The sequence below is a fragment of the Pezoporus flaviventris genome, unplaced genomic scaffold (assembly GCF_033815535.1).
Source record: "Pezoporus flaviventris isolate CSIRO_AGI_PZ_B2104156 unplaced genomic scaffold, CSIRO_AGI_Pfla_v1 ptg000072l, whole genome shotgun sequence".
Lineage (NCBI taxonomy): Eukaryota > Metazoa > Chordata > Aves > Psittaciformes > Psittacidae > Pezoporus > Pezoporus flaviventris.
In genome coordinates, this window is record NW_026892620.1 from 1,946,953 (window position 1) to 1,972,521 (window position 25,569).

Below are 25,569 nucleotides of genomic sequence, written 5' to 3' on the forward strand. Positions count from 1 at the left end.
TCCACATAGCAACACTTGTGATTTGCAAAAGCCAATACATTTATGTGTTTATCACAGTTTCAACTGGCCAGTCTTTTAGCGTGCCCAGGAAAAGTCTTCAGTTTACTTCAAACATAAGAAGCCACCTGAACCACACACAAACTACGAGATACCAAAAACCAAGGAAATCCCTCACTGTGACCTTCTCAGTGACCTTTTCCACTTAAAGACTGACAGCTCATCCCGTTTTTCAGGAGAATGTGCAACTTCAGTGAATGTTTTAGAATTGGGAAGTTAAACATTTTCATTCACCTTAACTTTCTAATGGCTAAGAAAATATGGGATTGGTACTGAATTCTGCACTGGACACATGCTCCAGTCCTTATGTTCCAATGTGTGGAATGGTAATGAGCATCCATAATTTCTTCTGTGGAGCCACAGAACAGTTCCTGCTGTCACTGGGACAGAACCAGATTTCTCTACAATACCGTGTTGGTGCTCATAGGAGTGAGGGGAGCTCCTGCACCCCGCCCAGTTTCATTGCTATTAAAACACAGACTCATCCCCTGGCTTTTCCTCACTCACTACCTGTAAACTGTGAAGTGCAGGTGGCTCTAGAACTTGAACTCACATTCAGCAATGCATGGGCAGGTGGAAAACAGCCAATACTCTGGATACAATGCACATGGCCTACATCAACATGATGAAGCATCCCTGATCCAGATGGGGATTCATGAGACCGCCATTAGGAAGAGTCAAAGAATGAAGACATAGTCACAGCAAATAAGTCTGTCAGCACAGCAAGCAAATAAGATGGCAAAAACAGGAAAAAGAGAAATTAATATTTTGATTCACTAGCAGGTATCTCAGATTGGCTAATGAGAGTCCTTGGATAAATGAAGGCCTTCCCACCTAGCAATTTCTTCCAAGTAGTGGTCTCTACTAACCTTAGGATTCAGAACCTGGCCACTGAGAACTCAAGGAGCCATGAGACAGATGTAGCAGAATGAAAAGTAGTAGTTTATATTTTCCAGCTTATGCAAGATGCTATTAAAAAAAAAAAAAAGAAGAAAAAAATCACTCCAAAGTTTATCGTTTCAGACCATCCTTTGATACCTACTTCATGGCAAAAGTAAATATTGTGTTAAAGTTAAAAGACCATTAATCAAGAAAGATGGACTGCTGGAAAGTAAGAATGACAGCAAGGATTCAATAGAGGTACTTGTCTTCATCCCTTGTCTCAGTTACATAAAGTGCCATAAAAAGGTATAGGGAATCTTCCATGATCCACACTAATACGTCAGGGGTTTTTATACCTTGCCCCAGTAAAGTGGACTAAAATTATATTACAATATCCAAACATTCATGTTATGCTAAAAGTGTAAAACTGAAAATACATATGTATGAAAATACACAAGTATACTGTGATACAGTGTAGAAATTACATTTTAGACCAGTGATTTTACTTTGCTGACTAAAATAATCTTTGTATTTCATGAAAAATCTTTAACTACAGAAAAACTGCTAGTTCTTGAGTTCTGAAGTACTTCACACTGAAGCCTGGCCTGCTTCTAAACATTAAGTGCCAATACTTCACTGAAGTCACAGAATATGACAGCTTGTAGCATTAAGTTTTTAATTATAAGCCAAACAGTCACATAGGTGGAAAAGGCAACAAAGGAAAAGAATTACACAGAATACATTCAACATTCATGCTAAGGCAGCAGACAGACCTGTCCTGTTTAGTAGACAGACAATTCACTGCTGCTGTTTCAGAGGTGTATGTTTTACTTCTTCATTTTTTCAGTGAACCAGTGACTTTAAAAATACCACACTTTTAGAGGCTTGTAAAAAGAGTGTATGCGTATTACTCAGTTAATCCTTTGCATTGACAAAACAACTGTGTGAAGAGAGGGAGCTTGGTCCCTATGGTAGTACACTGTGGCTTACAACTTTCTTATGACACTAATTGTAAGACTGATTGATCTTAATGTTTACACCACTCATGTCTGTGGTGTAGTCAGCTTCCCCCAAAAAGTTTTCAAGTGATCTTTCAGTTATACAATAGATAAAGAATTGAAATTAGTAACTGGGAGAACATATAACAAAGTACATGCTTTGTCACCAGTTTAACGTATGCCAAATTAAGAGTCAAATGATGGAAACCCACTGCAATTGCTCCTTAAATAAATACATATTTATGAAGTAGCATGTATAAAACTTCAGGGAATTCTGTTTATTTACTGAGAAGGCATTCCACACAGACAGAATGAAAACTCAGAAGCCACAATACTACTATATTAGACTGGCTATTCAATTTAACAACACTCTGAACAGTTCCACGTGAAGTACTATTTTTAAGCCTTCAGGGTCTTACTGATGTCAGACGGGTCAGTAAACAGTTAAAAAAAAAAGTGAATTTATTTTTTACTTCATCTTGTATGATTAATTTTGTAGAAACAGTCCACCACCTCTACTTTTTAACCATCCTTAAGGCAAGCATTATTTCTCTGGTTTTAAGTACAGAGTAGTAGTTTGAATTCATAGAAAAATAGTAAATTCTTGAAAGTAGAACACCATAACAAAAATGCTAAACCAAACATATTATACTTCAACAAAATGAGCTCTCTATCGGCATTTATGGTCATGTGCTATGGTCGGACATTGATGTTTCTAGCATCATGTCACTTTCATTCATTTCAATCTCAAATGTTTCTTCCAGTGGGCGGCTGGTATCTGTACTTTTTCTTTGATGTGATGTCTCTAATGTTACTATGCCACTTTCATCCAGAGTTTGTCTTTCTATGTCGAATTCTCTGAAATCCCAGGGAGGTGAAATTATGTTCTTTAATGTCTTCATTGTGTGTACATCAAAGTCATAACATCTTAATTTGTCTTTGATCTCTGTTCCTAGGAAAACAAACCGTTAGTTTATTCTAAATGAGCATTCCCAAAAATGTATGCCAAAGAAGCTATCATCCAGAAACTACTGACTTTCTGCTTTCAAACCAACAGGGAGCTCTCACTGCTTAATGACTGAAGTTGATAGAGCTGTTCTGAAAAATTCCAGCAGCCCTCTTTCTGAAAAAAGCACAATGTAAGAGGTGCAACTCTGATTCAGATTTCTGTTATGACAAGTAATTGCCAATTTGCTTCCCAATCCTCTGAGAGGCTTTTTTTCTGACTTAAGTTGCAGACGGCATGGTTTGAATTAACGCATATCCCATCAGCACAGTTCATCCAGATGTGTTAACTGACTACATATTGATAATATCGAGGAGAAACATACACTTCCAATTGTGAAAAAAATCTGCCGGTAAAGCAATAGATCACACAGATGGCTTTTACTGGCTTCAGCCACGTCAACATGCTGGACAGTACATCAACTGCATTCAGTACAGATAAATCACTAAGTTCAATGAAGCACAAGTAGTTTTTTAGGGGGAGAGAAGGCTTTCAAAGAATATTTCCAACTGTGGCAATATGTCATATTACTGTTAGGAAGCACTTTTTTTTTCTTCCCACATATAAAGCTGTGTTTTTGGAGGCAGAAAAATTTATCCTGTCTCCACAGAGCAGAGTTTTGACACAATGAAAATGCCTTGCCCATATCTCTTTACAGCAGTGTTAGCATTAGTGCTCCAATTTTTAACTCCAAATTTCTATTTTATTTCACACCCCCCTTTTAGTTTCTAAGCTGCCACAAATCAGTATCTCCTATAAAACAAACCCATCACCACCTTCCATGGCAAGGTGCTTCCTTTCTTTATTCTGTTAAGAATTTACTGTCATAGTGCTCACAAAAAATAGCGGTCTGCTGCAATTGCTGATGAGTTTTGACTCAATTAGCCGTTAAAAACCCAACCAACTAACCAACAAAAAACCCCCAACCAAACAAAAACATACTCTACTTTGTAAGTTAACTAGGTAATGGTAGACAGTCTTTCTTGACTAAAAATAAGACTCCTCTCAAAGGACTTGATGACTTTAAAAGTCACATAAGTGAGACTTACCAATGTAGGCTTCAGAATCACCAATATACATTTCTATGCAATGTCCAAGCATTGTGACTGAAAATGTGTCATCCCTCCTAAGACCAAGGGCCTATTAAAAACACAGTTGAAAGCATTCAGTACCAAATAACATCATTTACATCTTCAGTCCACAATGGTGCTAAGTTTGTTGTCTTATTGCTCAACAATGCTATCACAGCAGTGTCTTCATTGTACAAGCAAAACATTGCATAAAGAAAGTAATATTATTCTGTGAACTGTCTGAAGCAGTAATCAAGAAAAGCACAAAAACAAAACCAGAAACAAATACAGAATCATAGAATCACAGAATGGTTTGGGTTGGAAAGGACCTTAAAGATCATCTAGTTCAAACCCCCTGCCATGGGCAGGGAAACCTTCCACTACACCAGGCTGCTCAAAGCCCTGTCCAACCTGGCCTTAAACAATTCCATATCCTTGGAAGTGTTCAAGACAAGGTATGTATGTGTGTACAGAGAGAGAATCATTTACAAACCATGAAGCATAACATATGTTGCACTTTAAAATATCTACTTTAAGGCATAGGTTGGAAGTATTTCAAGTTATTTCAGCTGCATGAGAAGTTTATGCACATAAAATGTATATGACAATTACGATATTCAGTTGATTTGTAACAAAGAAGGATCCAAGTACTAAGTTTTCCAAAATGGCCAGCTTTTACTTCATCAATAGAAAACTTCAGAAGATTTTTATGAAAAAGTATGTAACAGAATCTGTGACCAGCACTTTAATTTAAACCCGCTACATACCGTATGAAAATAGTCGATGGCACTTTCAAAATTGCCCATTAGACTGTGTATGTAGCCAATGGCAGAGTAAGTAGAAGCGTTTTGAGGAATTAATACTAGAGCCTGGCGATGGTATTCCAGTGCTTCTTCATATTTCCTGTTCAATACAGAAGATCTGTTAGCAAGCTGCAGGGTGAAAAGTGTCTTTCTAGTATTGTACTGGTATTTTCCTTATCTCACTGGCCCATGGCCCTGCAAGAACTTCAAAATCATTGCTTCATACTCTGAACATAATAGAATACGCTAAAGACTTGTGGATATTGACAATTTTCTCCCTCAATATAACTGAGAAATCGTTGTTCCCTTATGCAGCAAAACAGCTGCCTACAGCCAGGCCCCATTTGGAGATGATGTTAGCAATCTGATATGGTAAGTTGCTTTAGAAGTTTAATGCAGCTCACTGTAACATTAGCTTTCCTTCTATAGCTTTTATTTTCCTCCCCTGGGGAGCAGACGAGCAATACAAGACTAAATCACTTATTCTGCAAAGTGAGAGAAGCTCTCTGGGCAGAAATTTCACAACCTTTGTGCTGCATGTACTTGTACTTTTGTCACTTCTATTTTGCTAGTCTCTATCAGAAGAAAGGTTTACACATACCCACATTCATTCTTCCCAACACCAGCCACCCTTTCTTTGAAAATTATCCATTAATGAGACTGCTTATTGCATTTGTTATTTTATAAAAAAAAGCATTAAATGTACATTATGGCATTACTCTGAGAAACTGACACATTTGACAGACACATCTGACTTGTTAAAGGTAGCAACTGTCTATTCAGAAGAAATTTTAATGTCTATAGTTAGACTAAAATTATGCAAACAGCAACACATGAAGTTGTCAGACAGCATTAAGTAACAACTGAGGCAGAAAAATTACGCAACTTTGCTTGCAGCACAAACCTTTCACATGATTTGAATGTTATTTACCTGTCCAATTAACTACCACTGTATTTTAATATGCTGCTTTCAAATTTCAACCACAGAATACTAGTGAGTACATATATCCAGTATGTTTTTTATATAACAGTATCATATATTATAAATACTAATAGTTACCAGAGAATTTTTTAAGTTCTCAAAGCACATGTACAGCTGCCTGAATTCTGAATTTGCTTGAAAGACACTTTACAATGATGTAGAAATACATTAGGTTGGGTTTCTGAACCTGAACAAATAACACGATGCAAGTTGTCCTAATTGTGATGTAAGCAGTTACCAACTTACTGTGAAAATTAAAAAAAAAAAACAAAACAACCAAAAAACCAAAACAAATGAAAGGAATAATAACTGAAACAAGTATTTGAAAAAACACAAACCCCCTGCAATTATACTCATGAATAGACTGCAGCAGCAGTGCCTTTTGTTTGATCTTGGCAGAAGAGGTAACTATTATACATCCGTATTTCATAATGAAAATGAAGACTAATTGGCAACTCAAACAAAACAATTACTACCAAAACATAAGTACAGCTTGTATCTACCATAATCACATTCTCATTAGGCGATTTGAAACAAAAATTACAGTATGCACCAATTTGACAATTAAAACCATGACACTAAGAAGAAAGACGTGGTACTGATTAAGTAAAACACTAGCTAAAATCAGACAAAGGTAATTAAGGAGAAAACAGTTCTCTATGTTAAAACTGTTACATCTTGTGCATGCACTTTGCACTTTCTTTTTCTCTTCATTAAATGGAAATATGAAACAGTTCTGTTCTCACAAGCCATAAAGTAATACTTTGTTGCTGTGTTTATGTCACTGAGGCTTCTGCTTCAATAAAAACCCCACAAGCACTGATCCAAGCAATTAATCAGCACAAAACCCATTTTCTGTTAATTAAATCACTGGACATACTCAAGTGTGTCAGGCCTGGTACAGCAGCCAGTTAGAATTCACACCCATACAAGGATCTAAAAGCTCTATCAAAAAATAACCGATAGTTAAGGAAAGGCTTTTACATTAAGTACTTTACGTTGCATGTAGTAAACTGGATATAAGGGGCAATTAACATATTTATCTTCAAAAGCTGATTTAGGGAATTTTGTTCCTATAGCGTACTTCCACTCTGCTCTCATGTGGTATGGAATTTTGATATAAATAAGAAGCAGGCCTAGAGAAAACATTTCTGCAGTATTTGAGCTAAATGAAGCTCTAGTACTCTCTGCTTACTTGAGTTTTCTGCAGACATGTCCCAAGTTGTTCAATAAAGGCTCCCACTTATCCACTGTCACCTGCAAAATAACACAGCAATTCAAGTTACTGCAGCTTCCAAGACTGTAACTGAATGTTATTCTGAATTTATTTTTATTTCATATAGAAAAATACTTTTTTTTGCCTTTTCCTGTAGCACTGAAGATAAAGTGTGATGGCTCTCATCTAAAACCCCAACATACTCCATTACAAATAAATGGTCCAACTTTTAAAGTCAAATTTATATTTTATTGCTTCTATCCTAAAATAAGCATAGCATATTTTGTCACAAGATATTGCAAAATTTCCCAGAATTTTACACATTCAGGATTGTGAATGTTATTAGGAAAAATACCTCATTTCCGATAGCTTTGATTTTTTCCAGTGCATCAAGAAACCACTTTTCTGCAGTTTTCCAGCTAAGAATTGAGGGGTGGAGGAAACAAAAGTAAATTAGTGAAGAGTTTTCATTAGTGGCATAAGAAAACTGTATTACAAGAGCAGTTCTTTAACATTATTTCATCATGAGTGAAATTAGATGTATAAAATAATTTACGTGCATATGCTCCTAAGTGCTGACAAGTCAAAGTTAAAACTGAGAATGTTCACTAAATACATATTATATCCTTTAGGTTTTTTTTTCCAGACTATTTCAGGAGATTTGCAATCTTCCAAGATAGCAAAACATTTTGCTGTACAGAATTTTATAGCATGTGTCTGCACTGCACACTTGTGTGTGCAGACAGGTGACAGATGCCTTTTCAAGGCATGCAGCTACACAATGAAAGGCACATACAAGATGATAATCATAGAATGGGTTGGAAATGACCTTAAAGATCATCTAGTTCCAACCCCCTACCTCACACTAGACCGGGTTGCTCAAAGCCCCATCCAGCCTGCCCGTGAACACTGCCAGGGATGGGGCAGCCACAACTTCTGTGGACAACCTGTGCCAGTGCCTCACCACCCTCACAGTAAAGAACTTCTTCATAATACCTAATCTAAATCTATCCTCTATTAAAGCCATTCCCCTTGTCCTGTCACTACATGCCCCTGGAAAAAGTCCCTCTCCGGGTTTCTTGTAGGCCTCTTTAAGTATTGGAAGTTACTAGGTACTAGTAATCAATTTCTGCATGTTCCTCAAGCATTAAATTCTTCTGTCACTAAACCTTAAACAACAAATAACCACGTAGAAATCAAGGGTTTAGGATAAACACCATCTAAACTAGAACCAAAAGAAACTATAGTTCAATGTAAGTACTTCAGCAGATATGTTGGCACATTACACTTCAGGATAATCCGTATTTAAGATTTTATTAAATAGTATTTTGTGGGCTTACTCTCCATTTTGAAATGCAACCACTCCAACTTCATGCATAACAAAAGGATCTTCAGGTGCAATACTTAAAGCTTGACTGAAAAACCTTTCAGCTAACTTTGAGTTGTTGGTCAAACCATATTCCAGTCCAATATAGAGCATTGGCAAATGACACCTAAAAAAAAAGAACCAAAATCAAAACAAAAACATAAACCACAATAAAACAAATATCCACTTATCAGGAATGGCATCAAAAGCTATAAAGAAATGTTGTGTTTGCGTATCTTTATGTACATCCAAGTAAAAGCTGTTTTAAGTGGACTGTTAACCTAAGGTGCAATTTAAAAGACTTTACATCTTTGTTAATTATTGATTAACTCTAACGAAAAATTTGAACTCCAATATGTAATTGTAACCTGCATCTAGAATCACGTTTTCTCAATACTTGTTAGTTCTGAGCATTTTTTTCCTAGTTTCCCTCATATATTTAATTTACAAATAGAATATGAAAGAAGTAGTAACTAAAGGGATTACATTTACCATTAACTACAATGAAAGACAGTAGTTTTATATGCAGCATGCCCGTGATTAGTCTGCAATTCATTTTACAACCTTCTCCACAGCATGAAACAGCTGTTCAAGATATTACGATACAGCAGTTTATGACCTGGTACAACAAACGTGATTCACAAATTTCACAGAGCTTTCAGGCAGAACACAGGCTGCCTGAATATAAAGCTTTACTTTAGAGCTTACAAAAATCACAACAGTAATCACAAATAATACAGTTAAATGCAGATGATGAAATTATTTGGGTTTTTTTTCCTCCTTTGTTCTCTACCAGACAACTGTTGCAAATGTATTCCTACTGTTTAAAGGGATATAGATGAATATTCTACACTATTTATAGATTAATTTTTGTATTCCTAAATATGACATTTTTGACATACCCTTTCATAAGCTGTGCAGCTGTGAAGTATGCAGCCATTGCTTGGTCATGCTCACTCTCAACTGCAAATGAATGTCCATAAGCTATCCACGCAGGCCCGTAGGTTCGCTCAAGTGTAGTAGCTTTGCTAACAACAAGAGCAAGTCACAAGCAAACACATCTGAAATTAAACTTCATCTGCTTCAGGTGACTACTTACATAGCAATGGTAGGCCACATAGTTAGGTACCTATTAAAATAATCTGTTTTGACCAGTGGTAAACAAAGTTAATTTTAAAAGTTCAAACTACTTAGCACTTGAAAGTATCAAGCATTTTCAAGAATTCACTGTATTTTTTCTGTTGCTGTTCATGGACAGCAGGGATTATTTGATAGTACCTAACATAATAATATAATAGGTGAATTGGGCAAGTTACAAAAAGCATTTCTAGCTATACATTTAAAAAAAAATATATTCTATCACATAGATGTAAATATATAAATATCACTCAAAAGACTTACAGGAAAGGGTGTTGGACTGACTGACCAACTAGCCCAAGGCTGCTTGTGCAAAGAAGGAATGACAGCCAAATGTCAGAATTTTCTAATTCATCCCTTTAAGACCTGAATCTGGGAGACCACCTGAGTATCCTTAAGCTAAGAACTAAGGCTTTATTACCCAGCTGTAGTTAGCTTGGCAGCATGAGCGAATGCAGGGAATACACCTGCCCGTAACAGGAATGTGGCTGCCAAAAGAGATTCCACATAAGAATGTCATTTTAAAAGTATCTAGACAGATGTGATCTAAATTACTGTAACAAGAAAAGGGTATCAACAAAGGGACTATTTTAGTAGTAATCAATTTATTGAGGTTACCATTTATTTTATGAGTTTTCAATCAATGGTGAACCTTAAATATTTATTTAGCAAGTGAGCAACAGATTCGCTAAGGAAAAACAGAAAAAAAAATTTACCTGAGATATCTTCTGGCATGCTCATTTTTGTGGCCAACCATGAGGTAGTAGCATCCTACTGCAAACCATGACACCTGTGCATTAAAATCAAAATTGATTATTATTAGACGTATCACATTGATTTTAGTGAAATATCACCATAAGTGACACAAAACAGAGAAACAGATTATAATTAGAAAACTTAGAAACTTTTCACTGAAATCACAGCCAGCTCTTTGAGTTATTTATTACCGACAAACTAAAACTGTTGGCATGTGCATCTCTAAGCAGGTTTGTTCTGCCTCATAAAGAGAGCCCTAAGTGGAAAGCTTACTGCTGTCTTCAATTATCTAATGGTAGGGGACACACACAGCAGAGGAAGACTGTGAGGTGCAGTGATAGGATGGGAGGCAATGGGTACAAGTTGCAAAACTAAGAATTCAGACCGAGTAAAAGGAAAATAATGTTCACTGTGAAGCTGATTAAACAGTGGAAAAGGTTGCCCAGGGAGCCACAGACATTACGGAATTCTGTAGCATTTGTTTTAAATTATTATTCAAAGTAAGTACTTCACATTGAGTACTTTCTTTTAAAGAAAGAACCCTGGTATAAGAAAATTTCAATGCACAGAAAATAAAAGGTGTAAACCCTTTTTACTAGCTCCACCCACAAACAGATTTTAAATTTTTGTCAGATTGACTGTTGTATTACAAGTTTTATCTGCTTTTACCTAGAAAAAAGCTACCTGGCAGTGAAGGCTTAGAACAACTTACAGGATTATTTGGGTACAAATCCACCAGTTTGTGAGAAAGATAGAAAAGCTCTACATAGTGGGAAGAAAAGAGAAAAGAAAATTAAAATGTGCTGAAACATTAAGATATTGCAAGCCCTTTAGCCTTCTGTATAAAATGTCTAGACCATTCAATGTTATTAATACAAAAGTGAACAAAAGTGCTTTCTGTTGCATGGTAATGCTTCAAGCTGCTTCAGTTAACTAAAACCAAATAAACCAACCCTGTTAAGTCTTTACAGCACATAAATAAGCAGCTATACATCCCATCCCTTTAAGAACTCCACAACAACTTAGGTCATGTGTATATATTAAAATAAATGCATGCAGTATTACTATTGAATATATCTTGACAAAACAGTATTGAAATTCCTAGATTCAAAAGGTATAACATACTGGCTAGATCAATTTCAAAGCAGAATCCCATGCATTAATATGCTGAATATAGGACAAAAGCAAGTAAGTTGTTATATTGTTTGGAATAATTCTCCATGAGTACTTTTCTAATTATTCTAATAACTAGAGTTATTATTTTAACTTACTACAGATTTTGTATTAACAGCAGAAGCAATCAGATACAGGATTACAATTCTGGTGCCTATGCAATTTCGTAAGAAACAGCATTATGGGACAGTCTTCCTTTAGTCCCTGGGAAGGTTATCGAATGAATCCTCCTAGGGGCTATCACAAGACAAATGAAGCACACAACTGGGAAAAGCCAGCACGGTTTCAACAGAAGCAAATCGTGCTTGACAAACGTGACTACCTTCTATGACAAAGTAACCTGCTTAGTTGATGCAGAGCAAGTGCTGGACGCTGTCTACCTGGATTTCTCCAAGGCTTTCGATACAGTTTCCCATAGCCTCTGCCTAGAAGCTGTGATGTGTCACAGTCTTGACAAGGAGTCTGTGTGGCAGGTGAGGAACTGGCTGACCTGCTGCAACCAGAGGGTGGTGGTAAATAGCTTCTTTTCAAACTACTCACTAGTGGGGTTCTCCAGGGATTGGGCCCAAACTGTTCAGTGTCTTCACTGAACTACATGATGGGATCAATCATATCCTGATGAAGTTTGCCAATGATACCAAACTGAGTGGGGAAGTGGACACTTCGGAAGGGAGAGTCATTCTGCAGGAAGACCTGCACAGGCTGGAAAAACAGGCTAACAGGAACCTTATGAAGTTCAACAAGAATAAATGTAACATCTTGCACCTACGTAAATGCAATCTAGGAGCGCAGCACAGCCTGGGATCTACCCAGCTAGCAAGAAGCTCTGCGAAAGGGACCTCAGTGTTCTGGTGGACAGCAAGCTTAATATTAATGAACAGTGTGCTCCTGCAGCAAAGAAAGCCATGGGGAAGCTGGGTTCCATCAACAAGGGCTTCATAAGCAGAGATAAAGATGTCATTGTCCCAACCAGTGCTTTTCAGGCCACACCTGGAATACCATGTTCAGTTTTAGTCCCCACTATGCAAAAAACGATGTGGACAAGCTGGAGAGGGTCCAGAGAAAGGCCAAAAACATGACCAAAGGACTGGGAAGCATGCCATGAGGAAAGGCTAAGAGAAGTGGGTCTGTTCAGCCTTGAGAAAAGGCGGCTCAGGGGAGACCTTATCACCATGTTCCAGTATTCAAAAGGTGGCTACAAAGAAGATGGAGGCTCCCTTTTTACAAGGAGTCACATGGAAAAAGAGGAGGGGCAATGGCTAAAAGTTACTCCTGAGAAGATTACAGTTGGACACAAGAAAATTTTTTTACAGTGGGAACAATCAGCCATTGGAATAATCCCCCAGGAAAGTGGTAGATTTCCCAACACTGGGCACTTTTGAGATTTGTCTGGACAGGGTGGTGGGACATCTTGTCTACACTGTGCTCCTGCCAAGAAAGGTTGAACCAGATGATCACTGGGGTCCCTTCCAACCTGGTATTCTATGATTCTATGACAAAATTTCTGTTTCTTCAGAGTACAGTACTCTTAAATTGATGCCCTTGTCCTGGAATACTTTGCATAAATTCTTGGCTTCAGAAAAAATCAAACATGAAAACTGGCTTACGAAATACCAACTTATTTACAAGATGATTCTCAAGGCAGACTTAGAAGAAAAAAAATCAGTACTGGCCACATTTTCAGATGTAGCTAACTGTAACTGAAAAGTACATTAGCTAAACATTGAGAATTACTAGTACACCTAATGACCTATTTGTGTACATACAATGAACCATCCTTTGAAATACTGTAAATCATGTGAGCTCCTTTACTCTATTTTCCAGTTGGTTTTAAAGACATTCAAGCTCCTCACATGATTTGGGTGACTTTATGCATTCTGAAGTGAGAAAAAGCTATGGCAGCTGCAAGTAAGCTATTCTTGTAATTCCAGCAAAGGTGCAGCATGATTATTAACTTCTTTGAACTAAAAAGAGGCCCTCACTACAACAATCTAGAATTTTTTCTAATATCAAATAAGCATATCGAACTAAGCATACACACTGCTAAAAAGGTCCCTCTAGTTTAAATTAATATATTTTATTGTTGAGAACAAAATTACACCTGTATACTCTATAAAGATCACCACAAACCAGAAAACAAACAATAAAAAATCTCTGTTGCTCAGAGAGGCTGTGGCTGCCCCATCCCTGGCAGTGTTCAAAGACAGGTTGGACGGGGCTTTGAGCAACTTGGTTTAGTGGAAGATGTCCCTCCCCATGGCAGGGGGCTGGGTCCCTTCCAATCCAAACCATTCTACGATATGAAGCAGTGTAGCTCACTAATTGTCTGGCTACACAGCCCAGTAGTTAAAAGATAGCGACACTCAATTAAAGGCTCTGCGCTACTGCTCCCCTCAACCAGCTCTAAAAGTCCTTTCTTTTCCAGGTACCCCTGTTCTGAAACTGCAGGTAGGAGTTAAAATATATGCAATTTTTAAAATGGTATCTAAGGGGGTTTCTTGCAATCCTTAATTATTTTTTAAAACTGAAGATTTACAACCTTCTTTTGACCCATATTAAATGTTATGTTTCTTACCATTTGCTTTGTTAAGTTCCACAAGCGTCCCTATATGAACAGGTAAACAATTTGCATGGAAAGGATCTTTTTCCATTACTCTAAAAAAAAAAAACAAAACAACAAACAAATGAACAAAAAAAAAATTAAAAAATCTGCAATGCACATTTCCAAAATTTTAATGTGTTACAAGTAAACTCCTTTTATAGTATGTAATTTTCCAGTTAACTACCACTTCAGGCATTGGGAAACTATTTGTGACTAGAAAGTAACTATTAACAGCATAATAAAAGCTATCTTAAGACCAGAAAAATAACTATTAATATAGCTTAATGAAAGAGAGTAACAGAATTGTCTGGCAAGCTGAATATACAATCAGAAAAACAGAATACAGCGCACATTGGTTTGCGGGTCACTTCACATTTAACCAGCAAATAGCGAACAACAACATTTCTGGTCATCTTTTCCATGCATTTGACAGAAACTTTCAAGCAGTAGTCCTCAACTTTCTGAGCTTAACACTAAGCAGTATGCCTTAGGAAATGTATTTAGCTCAGTTCTAATTTTTTTATTTCCGGTGGCATTTAGAAATGGAAGATAGTCTCACAGACAAGACTGTATGCAAGACATGGTATGTAGGCATGTGCCCTTCCTGTAAGCATTTGGTGAACTAAGCAGAAAAAAATGGATGTCTTGATCTCTCAAAGAATCTCTTAAATCAGAGGTAGAACATCACAACTCTATTCTCTGAGAAGTACACCCTGGAATAGTTAAAAGTTTAGTTGACATTTTTAAATAGTTCAAAGTACTTCAAATGAAAAGTATAAAAGAACATATGAACAAGTATATTAAATCCTCTCTTGAAGGGAGTCTAAAACTTTGAAGTTATATGGAATTCTCAGACTCGTTTCCAAGCTCTGGCTTCTGGGACAGCCTTCTCTACGAGATATTTACTCTTGCCACTTTCTGCTAGATAGGATGCGGCATTTAAGTTTCAGAAACAAAGATGCAATAGTATAATTTTATTTACTTAACTGGAGTAATTTATTTCAGCAGGACCACAATTTTACTCAGATGCTTAAATTCACCCTAGCAGTCAGCATTGCCTACAGCCTTCCCAAAAATCTTGCCTGTACTGGTCTCCTTGGGATATTCTACATAGTCGTGACTTGTTTCAACGAAGAAAAAGCTGTACTACTAAAAACAACCCAACCCCCTTCTGTTTTATTACACTAATATTTTGAGACTATGCATTACATAAACAAAAATACAGTTTTCTTAAAAAGGTAGTTGCCAGGCCAGCAGGAAGAATAACTCCACAACCATATGTTCAGATTTACAGTAGTTGAGAAGCAATCCATGTTGTTCTGACCCATCTGGCAACCAAGCAGCAACCCCAACCTGGGCTACTTAACAACTGAGGCACAAAACCTGGCATATTAGAATGAACATAACTTTTAATCAGCCAGAGAAATTGTACTTCCTAACTAACGAACTGATCCAAACCTCTTCACTCTCAAGGCCAAACAAGAAGCAGGTACAGAGTACACAGAACTGAAGGTACAGGAGTAAGGATGGATGAAGGGAAGTGCAGCACACTGCTGACTAACTGGAGTTTTATAGTTTGGATACTTCTGTTACATACCACAAAAATAATGTGTCTTCCCAGACACAAACTGTACATTTTAAGTACCTGAAACTTTCTATCAAATTGCAATGCATATCAAGCGCACTGAACAACAATACTCAATGTAAATCCAGGCCTAACTATTATACTTCACCATATGAGGAAAAAAAAACCCTCGAAGTTGCTTTGTATACTTACACTGAAGTAAGCTTGTAACACATTTTGAAGTCACAGTTATAATAATGTCTTTCAGCTAAGGATACTACCACATCCAGGTTTTCCTGGAGACCATCTACTGATTCAGGAATCAGTGTTTCACTGGGTTTATTGTACTGAAAGACAAAAGAAACAACATGTGAAACAACCACCAATCTAAAATCACAAGGTATATAAGTATTAATATTCGTAGTTCTAGAAGAATATTTAAGAAGTATTAAGCTTCTTAAAATTCTTAGTTTTAAACTGAAAGTCCATAAAAAACACATTGTGTAAAATGCTTCTTTATAATGTACTTGAAAGCTCATTTGGAATGTGAAAGATGCTTGCCAGTGTCAGTAGTGCAAGTGTAGGCTGTAGAAATGAATACTGAGCAATTTACAGCTGACTCTCAGTGCTCTCATTATCTTTGGAAAAAGGTAGTCTCGAATAATGTTGGTATATCCTAGTATTTTCAGGTATCTGACACATTGACTACATTATTGATGTTCTTTCTCCTCACTTAGAAGTTTTTCATGAAATAAAGCTAAAAATCAGAATTTCAAGTTGTCACCACACCAGAAAGTACACTGTTATACTACCCCCATAAAGTGATATCTACTGCATCATAAATTTTGAAGTAACCAAAACTACAAAGCCCTTATTTATTCCAATGTTTACAATAGGCTGAAGCCAAGAAAATTTACACCTGAAGTCAAGACTTCCAATCAATTCTCCAGCTTTTCAGTCAGTTTGGAGTTTACCTTTTTCAATTTATTCTCAAATAAAAAGTGAAGCAATTCTTGTTCTTCTTCTGTACACTGTCTACTAAGAGGTAGAGATTCAAGAAGCTCTTTTTCTATGGGAATTAAAAAAGAAATTTAAGTGATCATATTACAGAAAAAATTGCAAGATCCAACATTTTAAGGACTTAAGAAATGCAAATAATTTTGATGCTTATCCTGAATCAAGAAAGATTACAGTTCAGATACAGTAAACCAGATAATGCTAGTAATTATGGAAATAAATTACTTAATTCTTAGTTTTTCCTTCTACACTTTTATGTTTAATTAAGATGACTCTAACACACCACTATTTTCAATTTACTCTGCATGTCAAATTTTATCACTCGGAATGCTATATTAACCACTGCCTCCTACAACTAAGCAAACACCAGTAGGGTTTTGTGATTTCAAAGCCTCTGAAATTGAGAACACAGGAAAAATGTTTAGGCTGAGCAGAGAGCATAGGAGCTTCCAGAGCTAACAAACAGGACAGCTGGGTTACTTTGTTTCTTTTAATTTTTAGCTCTGCAAGACTGGAAAATACAGTTCAAATGTAAATCTGAGTGGCTTATAGTTTTCATTTATTTCATACATTTTCTATTCATTTTTATTAATATTCTATACATTCTAAAGTCTATTCCTTATAGTATTGCTTTAATTTTTATCCAGGAAAAAGGCATATTGAGAAGTCAGCTAAATTTTACTTGTATTTGAAAAATACTGCTATCCAGACCTTCTTGTGCCGTCAGCATATGGTGCGATGTTAAAAGATCAAATGCTTCAAAGCAGTAAACATCAAGCTTCAAGGCTTCTTTGTAGCTGTATGTTGCTAGGGTTCTGTTATCCAAAGCATCATAGATCTTTCCTCGCAAAAGGCATATAGAGCTCTTGATCTGGTGGAAAAGCAGGGCTGGAGGTCAAAGACTGAATCAATGTTTGTAATTTGGTTTTGAGCACAAATCAAATGGGCTCCCTGAAAAGTAAAAAGCATTTCATGTACGACAGAACCTGGTTTTCTAGTGCTGCCTGTAAATAAAATATTGTCTCTATCATCTCAGAAAAGTCAAATGAATGCTCTGTCAGGTTAACTACTGCCAAACAAACACATGCTTGAAATAAATAGGAGGATAGATATTTTCTACTTCTGGCATCCAGCTCTCTGATATTGAGTTGTAAGCTAATTAGAGTAAATTCTCTTCATACTCAATACAGGGAAATAGTCACTTCCAAAGGTGACTCACTTCTTTGTTGACTGCGAAACCACGTATTTCATGGAAGACAAGAATGACTGCAGTACAGATGAGTAAGGTCAAATGGACTCAATTACTTTGAGCAGAAAAATACATCCTTTTCAATCCAAGACATAGATGCTTTAAGAAATAAAAGTAGTGAAAGATCATTATTACCATAGTTAAGTTTGTGTTATGATGTCTAATAACTATGATCTTTCAAAACTCCCGAGATGAGGAACCCCAGGTTCCAGTATAGGTTGGGGAACGACCTGTTAGAGAGCAGTGTAGGGGAGAGGGACCTGGGGGTCCTAGTGGATGACAGGATGACCATGAGCCAACACTGTGCCCTTGTGGCCAAGAAGGCCAATGGCATCCTGGGGTGTATTAGAAGGGGGGTGGTTAGTAGGTCGAGAGAGGTCCTCCTTCCCCTCTACTCTGCCCTGGTGAGACCACATCTGGAATATTGTGTCCAGTTCTGGGCCCCTCAGTTCAAGAAGGACAGGGACCTGCTGGAGAGAGTCCAGCGCAGGGCAACAAAGATGATTAAGGGAGTGGAGCATCTCCCTTACGAGGAAAGACTGAGGGAGCTGGGTCTCTATAGTTTGGAGAAGAGGAGACTGAGGGGTGACCTTATAAGTGTCTATAAATATATAAAGGGGGAGTGTCACCAGGATGGAGCCAGGCTCTACTCAGTGGCAAACAATGATAGGACAAGGGGTAATGGGTACAAACTGGAACACAAGAGGTTCCACTTAAACTTGAGAAAAAACTTCTTCACAGTGAGGGTGACGGAACACTGGAACAGGCTGCCCAGGGAGGTTGTGGAGTCTCCTTCCCTGGAGACATTCAAAACCCGCCTGGACGCATTCCTGTGTAACATTATCTAGGTGTTCCTGCTCCGGCAGGGGGATTGGACTAGATGATCTTTCAAGGTCCCTTCCAATCTCTAGCATACTGTGTGATACTGTGTGTATGAGTGTTCAATTAAGTCAGAAGGCCACAGAAGTGACTTGGAGAAAGTTAACACATTAGGTATCTGTATCATTAGACTAACCAGACAGACCAACTCCCTCAGGAACTCACACATCAGGAACAGGATAGCTGCCTTAATGACCAACCAACCCCAGGGGGCTGCTGAAGTGGTAATATTATTACCAGCTCAGAGAGCAGTCATTCCTACTCTGGAGCTAGTGTCTGTGCAGACTGATCAAATCAAGACTGAAAAAGCTACAGTCCTAAAGAGATTTAAAATTTCATGTAGCAGCACCCACTTCAGCAGTTTTCTCCTTTGGCAAACCAAACCCACCCTTGCATTAGTGAACTACACTATCACAAGCATTTGTGAAGGTAAGGGCTGATGAAGTTGGGTTTTTTGGCTGGGTTATTTTGCAGTCAAAATAGATTCCCAGATTAGTTCAATAATCAGCCACCCAAACACCTGGGCCAGAGTACCAAGAATGAACAGCCAAAGCTGAAGACTCCTTCCTTTGCTTGCAGTTGTAACTTAAATGTTCACATTAAGGTGCACCACAGTCTGTTTAATCCACTTCTCCCTTAAGCACATTAATACCAGCATTCAAAAATCAGTTCACATGGATGATTTAACCCATTTTGCTACTTCAGTCTTACAGGTAAAAGGGCATCTGTCAGTCACCTTCACTATAGTTTCAGCTAATAAACTTCAGGTCATAACTCCAAAGGCTTTTCACATACTTTTCAGCCTGTACATGATACCAATCCCTTTTAACTTTGCGCCTATGGAGACTTTTTTAATCAAGCTTCAGAAATCTCACCTTCACGTCTCGTAATTTTCAAGCGTGATCAAAAAATGTCCCACTGAGAATACACTTGAGTGATTAAGAAAGTATTTAATTAAAAATAACTGGAGAAGAAGAAAATTTGCTTTATCCCTCAGAACGTGCAGCCCAGTTGAAAGAAACCTCAGTTTACAGTTTCAAGTGTGAAACAGCAGCATAGAGCTTAAAGACTAAAAACCAATGCTAGATCATGAACTTCTGCAAAGCACCTGCAAATAATTTAGGGGAAATTGTTGAAAAGCACTCTTTATCTCTGAAAACCAAGCATTTTACATATGGGCAAGTGTCCTGGGTTCAGCAGTAGGAGTCATTTTTTTTCTTCTTAGTAGCTGGTGCAGTGCTGTGGTTTTTTGACTTTCAGCCTGGGAACAGCGCTGATAACACCGACATTTTTAGTTACTGCTCAAATGTTTAGTCAGACCAAGGACTTTGTGAGTCTCGTGCTCTGCCAGGGAGGAGGGGAAGCCAGGAAGCAGAGAGAGGACACCTGACCCAAACTAGCCAGAGGTATTCCGTATCACAGCACGTCATGCCCGAGATGTAACTGGGAGTTACACAGAAGGGGTGGCTCACTGCTTGACTGGGCTACGTGTTGACAGGTGGTATTGTATTCTCTTCCCTTGTTACTTCCCTTATCAGTATTATTATTGGTGGCAGCAGCAGTGGTTTGTGTTATACCTTAGTTACTGGGCTGTTCTTATTTCAACCTGTGGGATTTACATTCTTTCGATTCTCGTGCCCGTCCCTTTAGGAGCCAGGACGGGAAGGGGGGGGGAAGTGAGCGAGAGGGCTGCATGGTTCTGATTCACAGCCTGAGCTTAAACCAGCTACTATGTGTCTTCTGACTGAAAAGAGAACTATACAGCATTTTTTAAAACTATGTTATCCAAAAAGAAAGCTTAAACACAGAGTTTCAGATTCATACAGCTGTAAAATCACTTTCTGACTTCACACATTTTGTTTCTCAGCTATTTGTTTAAAAACATCACTTACAGAGCGACTTCACACATTTTGTTTCTCAGCTATTTGTTTAAAAACATCACTTACAGAGGACTGTGACATCTCCCAGTCTGTGGTAGAGTCTTTCAATCCACTTTCATCCTTCAAGTACTTTTCAAAAAGCCTTTTGTTGATTGGCTCTTCCATATCAAGAATATCCAGGGCCTGTTGATGTTCTTTTGCAGCATACTAGCCAAACACGTGCAAAAAACAAGGTTGGGATTTGAAACGTCTGTACATAAAGCACCAATAATCACAGTGTCACATTTCAAAGGCACAGATTATAACAACCAGTGCTCATCAGTAGGTTTTTTGTGCACGCATATTCTTATTTGGACATGTGTCATTTCACAACTGCAGTCAATTATTTTACTAGTCATTTATAATACGCAGAAAGTAATAAAATTAACACCTACAGAAAAATCTGTTATTCAGCATTCTGCACCTACAGAATCAGATAGGCTTCTAAAAACAGTTTATAGAACCACCTCATTCTACAAGCAGCACATTGTTCTATTTACAATATCTACATTTAATCTACAATTTAACACATAAGACAAAAATAGTTCATGGTCTTTCCCCACAAAACATTAGGGGAGTATTTTCTTTCCTGGAAAAAAGGTCAGTTGGATTTTTTCAGAATAGTACTACAATGGGTAGTTTAGTGGCCATACTGAAGGTTTAAGAATGAAATTAACTGTCACAAAATTTCAACCTGTTATTCCAATGAACATAGATATCTACATTGCCTGTTAGGCACCTAATCTTCCCAAGATGCATCTTTTATTTAGTTAGAATTGTTTCCAGTAGTGGTTAAAATGTGTACTCACATGACACCTAGCTGCAAGGTAGCGACATGCTTCATATAACTGAAAGAGAAGTTTCATATGTATTAGTTATAAAGAACATGTTTACTTACACTGCTAAATTCCATTCTGCTCTCTCCTTTCTCAGTTTTATGGCTTCTTCATCCCTTTCACCTCCAAAAATCTTTCCTGACCAAAACAGCTAAGTCTGTAACACTTACTATTAAACTCTCAAAGGTCGTTTCCTTCAGTCTTGCCTTTACCACTCATGAGCAGAGCTGAAAGACAATTTAAACTACACCTGAAGTGACACTCCACCTTCCTATACCTGCTGCAGTTATGCCCTTGGACCCCATCTCTTTTCTGTGACCCTATCTGGGAACAACAGTTTCAGTCTGGCCAATTGAACACTGGGCTGTACTTGTTTTTAAATTACTCTTCCCATAAATATTATCTGATAGTGAATAAGTCACTGTAGTTAGCAAAAGAAGTTTAAAAGTGGAATAAGAGTAATAAATTGTTGACTGAAATAGCTTACCTTATCCAATTTACGTGATCGAAGGGCATGCGCTGCCCTATGATACTGAGCTGTCAGGTAAAGACATTGGGCCAACCAGTAGATATCTTGTGGTTCCTCTAAAATAAAAGAACAAATTATAAATCTTTAAATATACAGAATACTCACTTTTGCTTCACTAGGAAAGTATTTTTTCCCCTATTCTAGCATCCTATTGAGTTACAAAGTTTGGGGGGCTTTGGGGTGTGTGTATATATATATCTGTATGCACACTGTATAATATCTATCAGTGAGAGATTAAAATGAAAAAGTAATTAGATTTTAACTTTAAAGAAATGGGATAGTGAGTGCACTGGACAGTGAACACCATAAACCTCATGCTAGAGGTTTGTCATGAGAAGGAGACAACAGTGATACAGAGGTAAAAAAAGCAGCAGTTGTGGGTTACCCTGCCCTTGGACATAGGGCAGAAAAAAAAAACAACCCAGAATTATCTCTCAAAAATATCAGTAAGAACTTAACAACAGCAAAACTGAAAGCACTAGACTTTTGCAGCTTGAAGTTACGATTGCAGAAGCACAGCTTAGTACTCTCCTTGTTTAATGGCAACTAAAGCTTTTGTGGGATTGAGCACCTATAATGATTTAAAGAAGTGTAAATGCACCATGGCAGTAGGCAGACATAGGCTACTGTCACCAACTCACTCTGTAAACCTGCATTCTACTTGTCATCCAGAGCAACAGTCAATCCTGTAGGAAATCACCACTGTCACTTGTAGCTCTCGGGATTTTTCATTTGTTTCTTAAGGCAGGCAAACCTTAACGTTTGGCCAAACATTAATGTTAACACAAAAGTTCAAAAGGGAAGGAAGATTGGCCCTGCTCTATTGGGAAAAATGGCGTTCCAAGGATCACAGAAAAGTACTCACATAGAAAAGACTCAAAACTTCAACATTTAGCCAAACAGCTTTAAAAAAAAACCCACCAGAAAAGAACACTGTCAGAAGTTAATCAAAACCAATGTAAAAAGCACCTACTTACCATGAGACAGTGAAGCTACTTTGTCTGCCCAAAACAGGGCACTTTGATACTGCTGCTGTAAAAGCATGATGGAAATAATTAGTATTTATTTGGAATTAGCTTTCCTGGATTATTCTGAAATACACTGTACATATTTATGTTATGCATGTAGTCTCTAATGAACTGGGATTTACATTTGAGATCTTCAGAAGTTCAAAAAATAATTTAAAAGGTCCAGCTCTGTAACTTCTAAAGGATATCAAAAAGTAATTTGAGGTGGGATTATTTACTTTAAATAAAATGCAGACACCTTTGGCCAAAAGGTATGGGCTACATACATATGGCAACAGATCATACATATGGCACCAATCTGCAATCACTGAAAAAGTAGCAAGAATCTTCCCCTTCCAGATAAAATAAATGCTAATTTTTTTTTAAAAAAGAGAATACTATATATAAAAAAGGACATATAAATTACTCCAGGAAACTTTAGCAGCACTACCTCTAACTAACAGATATTCATTCGCCAGTCAAATGCTTTCACCTCACACCAATCACAGTCCCTGTGTGAATTTCCCCTTACTCTTGGATACACAATTTCACTGGGAACTTTGCAGTTCAGGCGAAGTGGGTGAAATAGAAAAGACTGGTGGCTACTACAGATCCTACAGAAGCAGAGTTTGCAGGTATATCCCATTAACTCAGCTAAGGTTGCCATCCAATTTGGGCTGCTAGGCAAAACCTCATAGAATTGGCTGGGATTATTCTCTGAGAAGATTGGCAGGAGGCTTCTGTTGTTCTTTTTTATCCTTCTCCATGCTATGGGGCATAAAATGCTTCCCAGGAGCTGCTAGACATTTAACAAATACCCTGCGACTGCAAGGACCTGCAACACTAGAAAAGCCTGGATCACTTCTGCTCTTTCCTCACAACATTACAGTTGTGGAGTTTGCTTACAATCTTAGAGACTGTTTTATGCTTTTGGAGTAGCAGTTTGGCAGCCTTTCCAAAACACAGTGATGGTGTTCAGTACTCACAAAGCATTACGCTCCCTGACCTAAGTGGTCTCTTTTATCCTGTGTTCCCACATTCCCTAGTCATGTAGATTAAGAGCAAATTTGCCAAGAGAATAGTTTAATCTGCACTTCCCCCAACCCTCCCGCCGCCGCCGCCCCCCCCCCCCCCGAAAAGAAATCCGCAAAAAAAATCCCAAACGAAAATGAGGTTTAAATAACTCTGTCACCACAAGAGAACAGCACAATCCAGGCCCACAAGGCACTATATAACTTCTGTTCAGTAGTTTTACAATAAACGGACTACATTTATATCACATAAAGCAGCAGCCCCATGTTCCTCCTGATGCCCCTTCCCCAGAACTGCACAGGTGTCTATACAGCTGCCTTACACAGTGGCTTGCTGAAGTAGTTTAATTCAAATTAATACAGCAAAACAGAACAATAAAATACACAAAATTCACTTAGGTCCCCTATCAATCTTTCTGTCAGACTTGCTGGCCAAGCACACAAATGTCTGTGCTAACTAAAAAGAAGGATTTCCCTCACTAGAGATAACAGTACCAAGTCTCTGAACTAGAAACAGAGCAGCGTAGCTTCATGCTATACTTAATCTAATTTATTAATGCGTATTTCCGGTTGTGTTTTTGTTTGCCCTGCAGCAACATAAATGCTGAATCCATCAGAAAATGAAAACAAACCTGCCCTTCTAACAGCAGTCTGCAGCTTCGCAGGGCATCTCCACGTACGATGGACAGCTATAATGGCCAGGTAAGAATGGCCGAACCTGCACAGCCAGCGAGGGAGGGATCCCGCAAAGCGGCCCTACAGCTTTCACAGGGGGTTTTCCTCTTCCTGCGAACGAGGAAGTTGCTTTGGACCACACACACACCCGCTGGAATATGCCACCCGCTCCAGCCCCCGCCGCTTCCGGCCCACCGCGCTCTGCTCCCGACCCCGTTTCCTTCCCTGCCAGGGGAAACGGGGCATTACTTCAAACTTAACCCCCTCGCCGCGGCTACAGAGCCTGGAGCTTGCTTATCCTTCCCCGCAGGAGGCTGGGGGAACGCCAGCGGGCCAGCCGCCCCTTCCCTAGCATCTCCTACCCGCCTCACCTGGTCGATGTACTGCCGCACCCGCTTCCTCAGCCGCTCCAGGTTCATCCTCCCGCAGGGGCTGGGGGAAGCTGACGTGGGACAGCCTAAGCGCCGAGCCCACCGCGCTGCAAGCTGACCTCCCGCCTGGCGAGGCGTCCTGCCCGCCGGTACCACGCTCAAACCCGCCCCCCGTCCTTCCCTTCCTGCTTCCCTTCGCTCCCTCCAAGAAACAGCGCCCCGAGCGCATCGTTCCGGGAGCGCGCCACTTCCCCCGCCCCCGCCCCATAACTTCGTTCCGAGACGTTTCTCTGCAGTCCACCCCACGATGAATTTCTTATGGGGCTCTTCACCGGAGTTCTGAGGAGAAAGGTTGTCTCTTTGTTTCTATAAGGGCCCCTATAGACCCCACTGCCTTGAGATTTCCCCCTTCAGCTGCTGTGGCCTTGAGGTGAAAATATTCCC

The 25,569-nt window shown here is 38.5% G+C and overlaps 1 protein-coding gene across 1 annotated transcript; it reads right to left on the minus strand.

Annotated features, from left to right (window-relative positions):
* Positions 1–1,589: 1,589 nt before the first annotated feature.
* On the minus strand, positions 1,590–25,283 carry CDC16 (cell division cycle 16). Its single transcript, XM_061472678.1, has 18 exons — positions 25,126–25,283; positions 23,019–23,073; positions 22,000–22,097; positions 21,486–21,524; positions 20,704–20,844; positions 17,341–17,500; positions 16,587–16,681; positions 15,826–15,959; positions 14,022–14,101; positions 10,986–11,035; positions 10,234–10,307; positions 9,283–9,408; positions 8,355–8,507; positions 7,370–7,433; positions 6,994–7,055; positions 4,781–4,916; positions 3,993–4,083; positions 1,590–2,889 (listed from the first exon to the last, which is right to left on the minus strand). Exons 1-18 carry the CDS (start codon positions 25,171–25,173, stop codon positions 2,624–2,626), a joined length of 1,872 nt encoding a protein of 623 aa, XP_061328662.1. The 5' UTR covers positions 25,174–25,283; the 3' UTR covers positions 1,590–2,623.
* Positions 25,284–25,569: the final 286 nt, after the last annotated feature.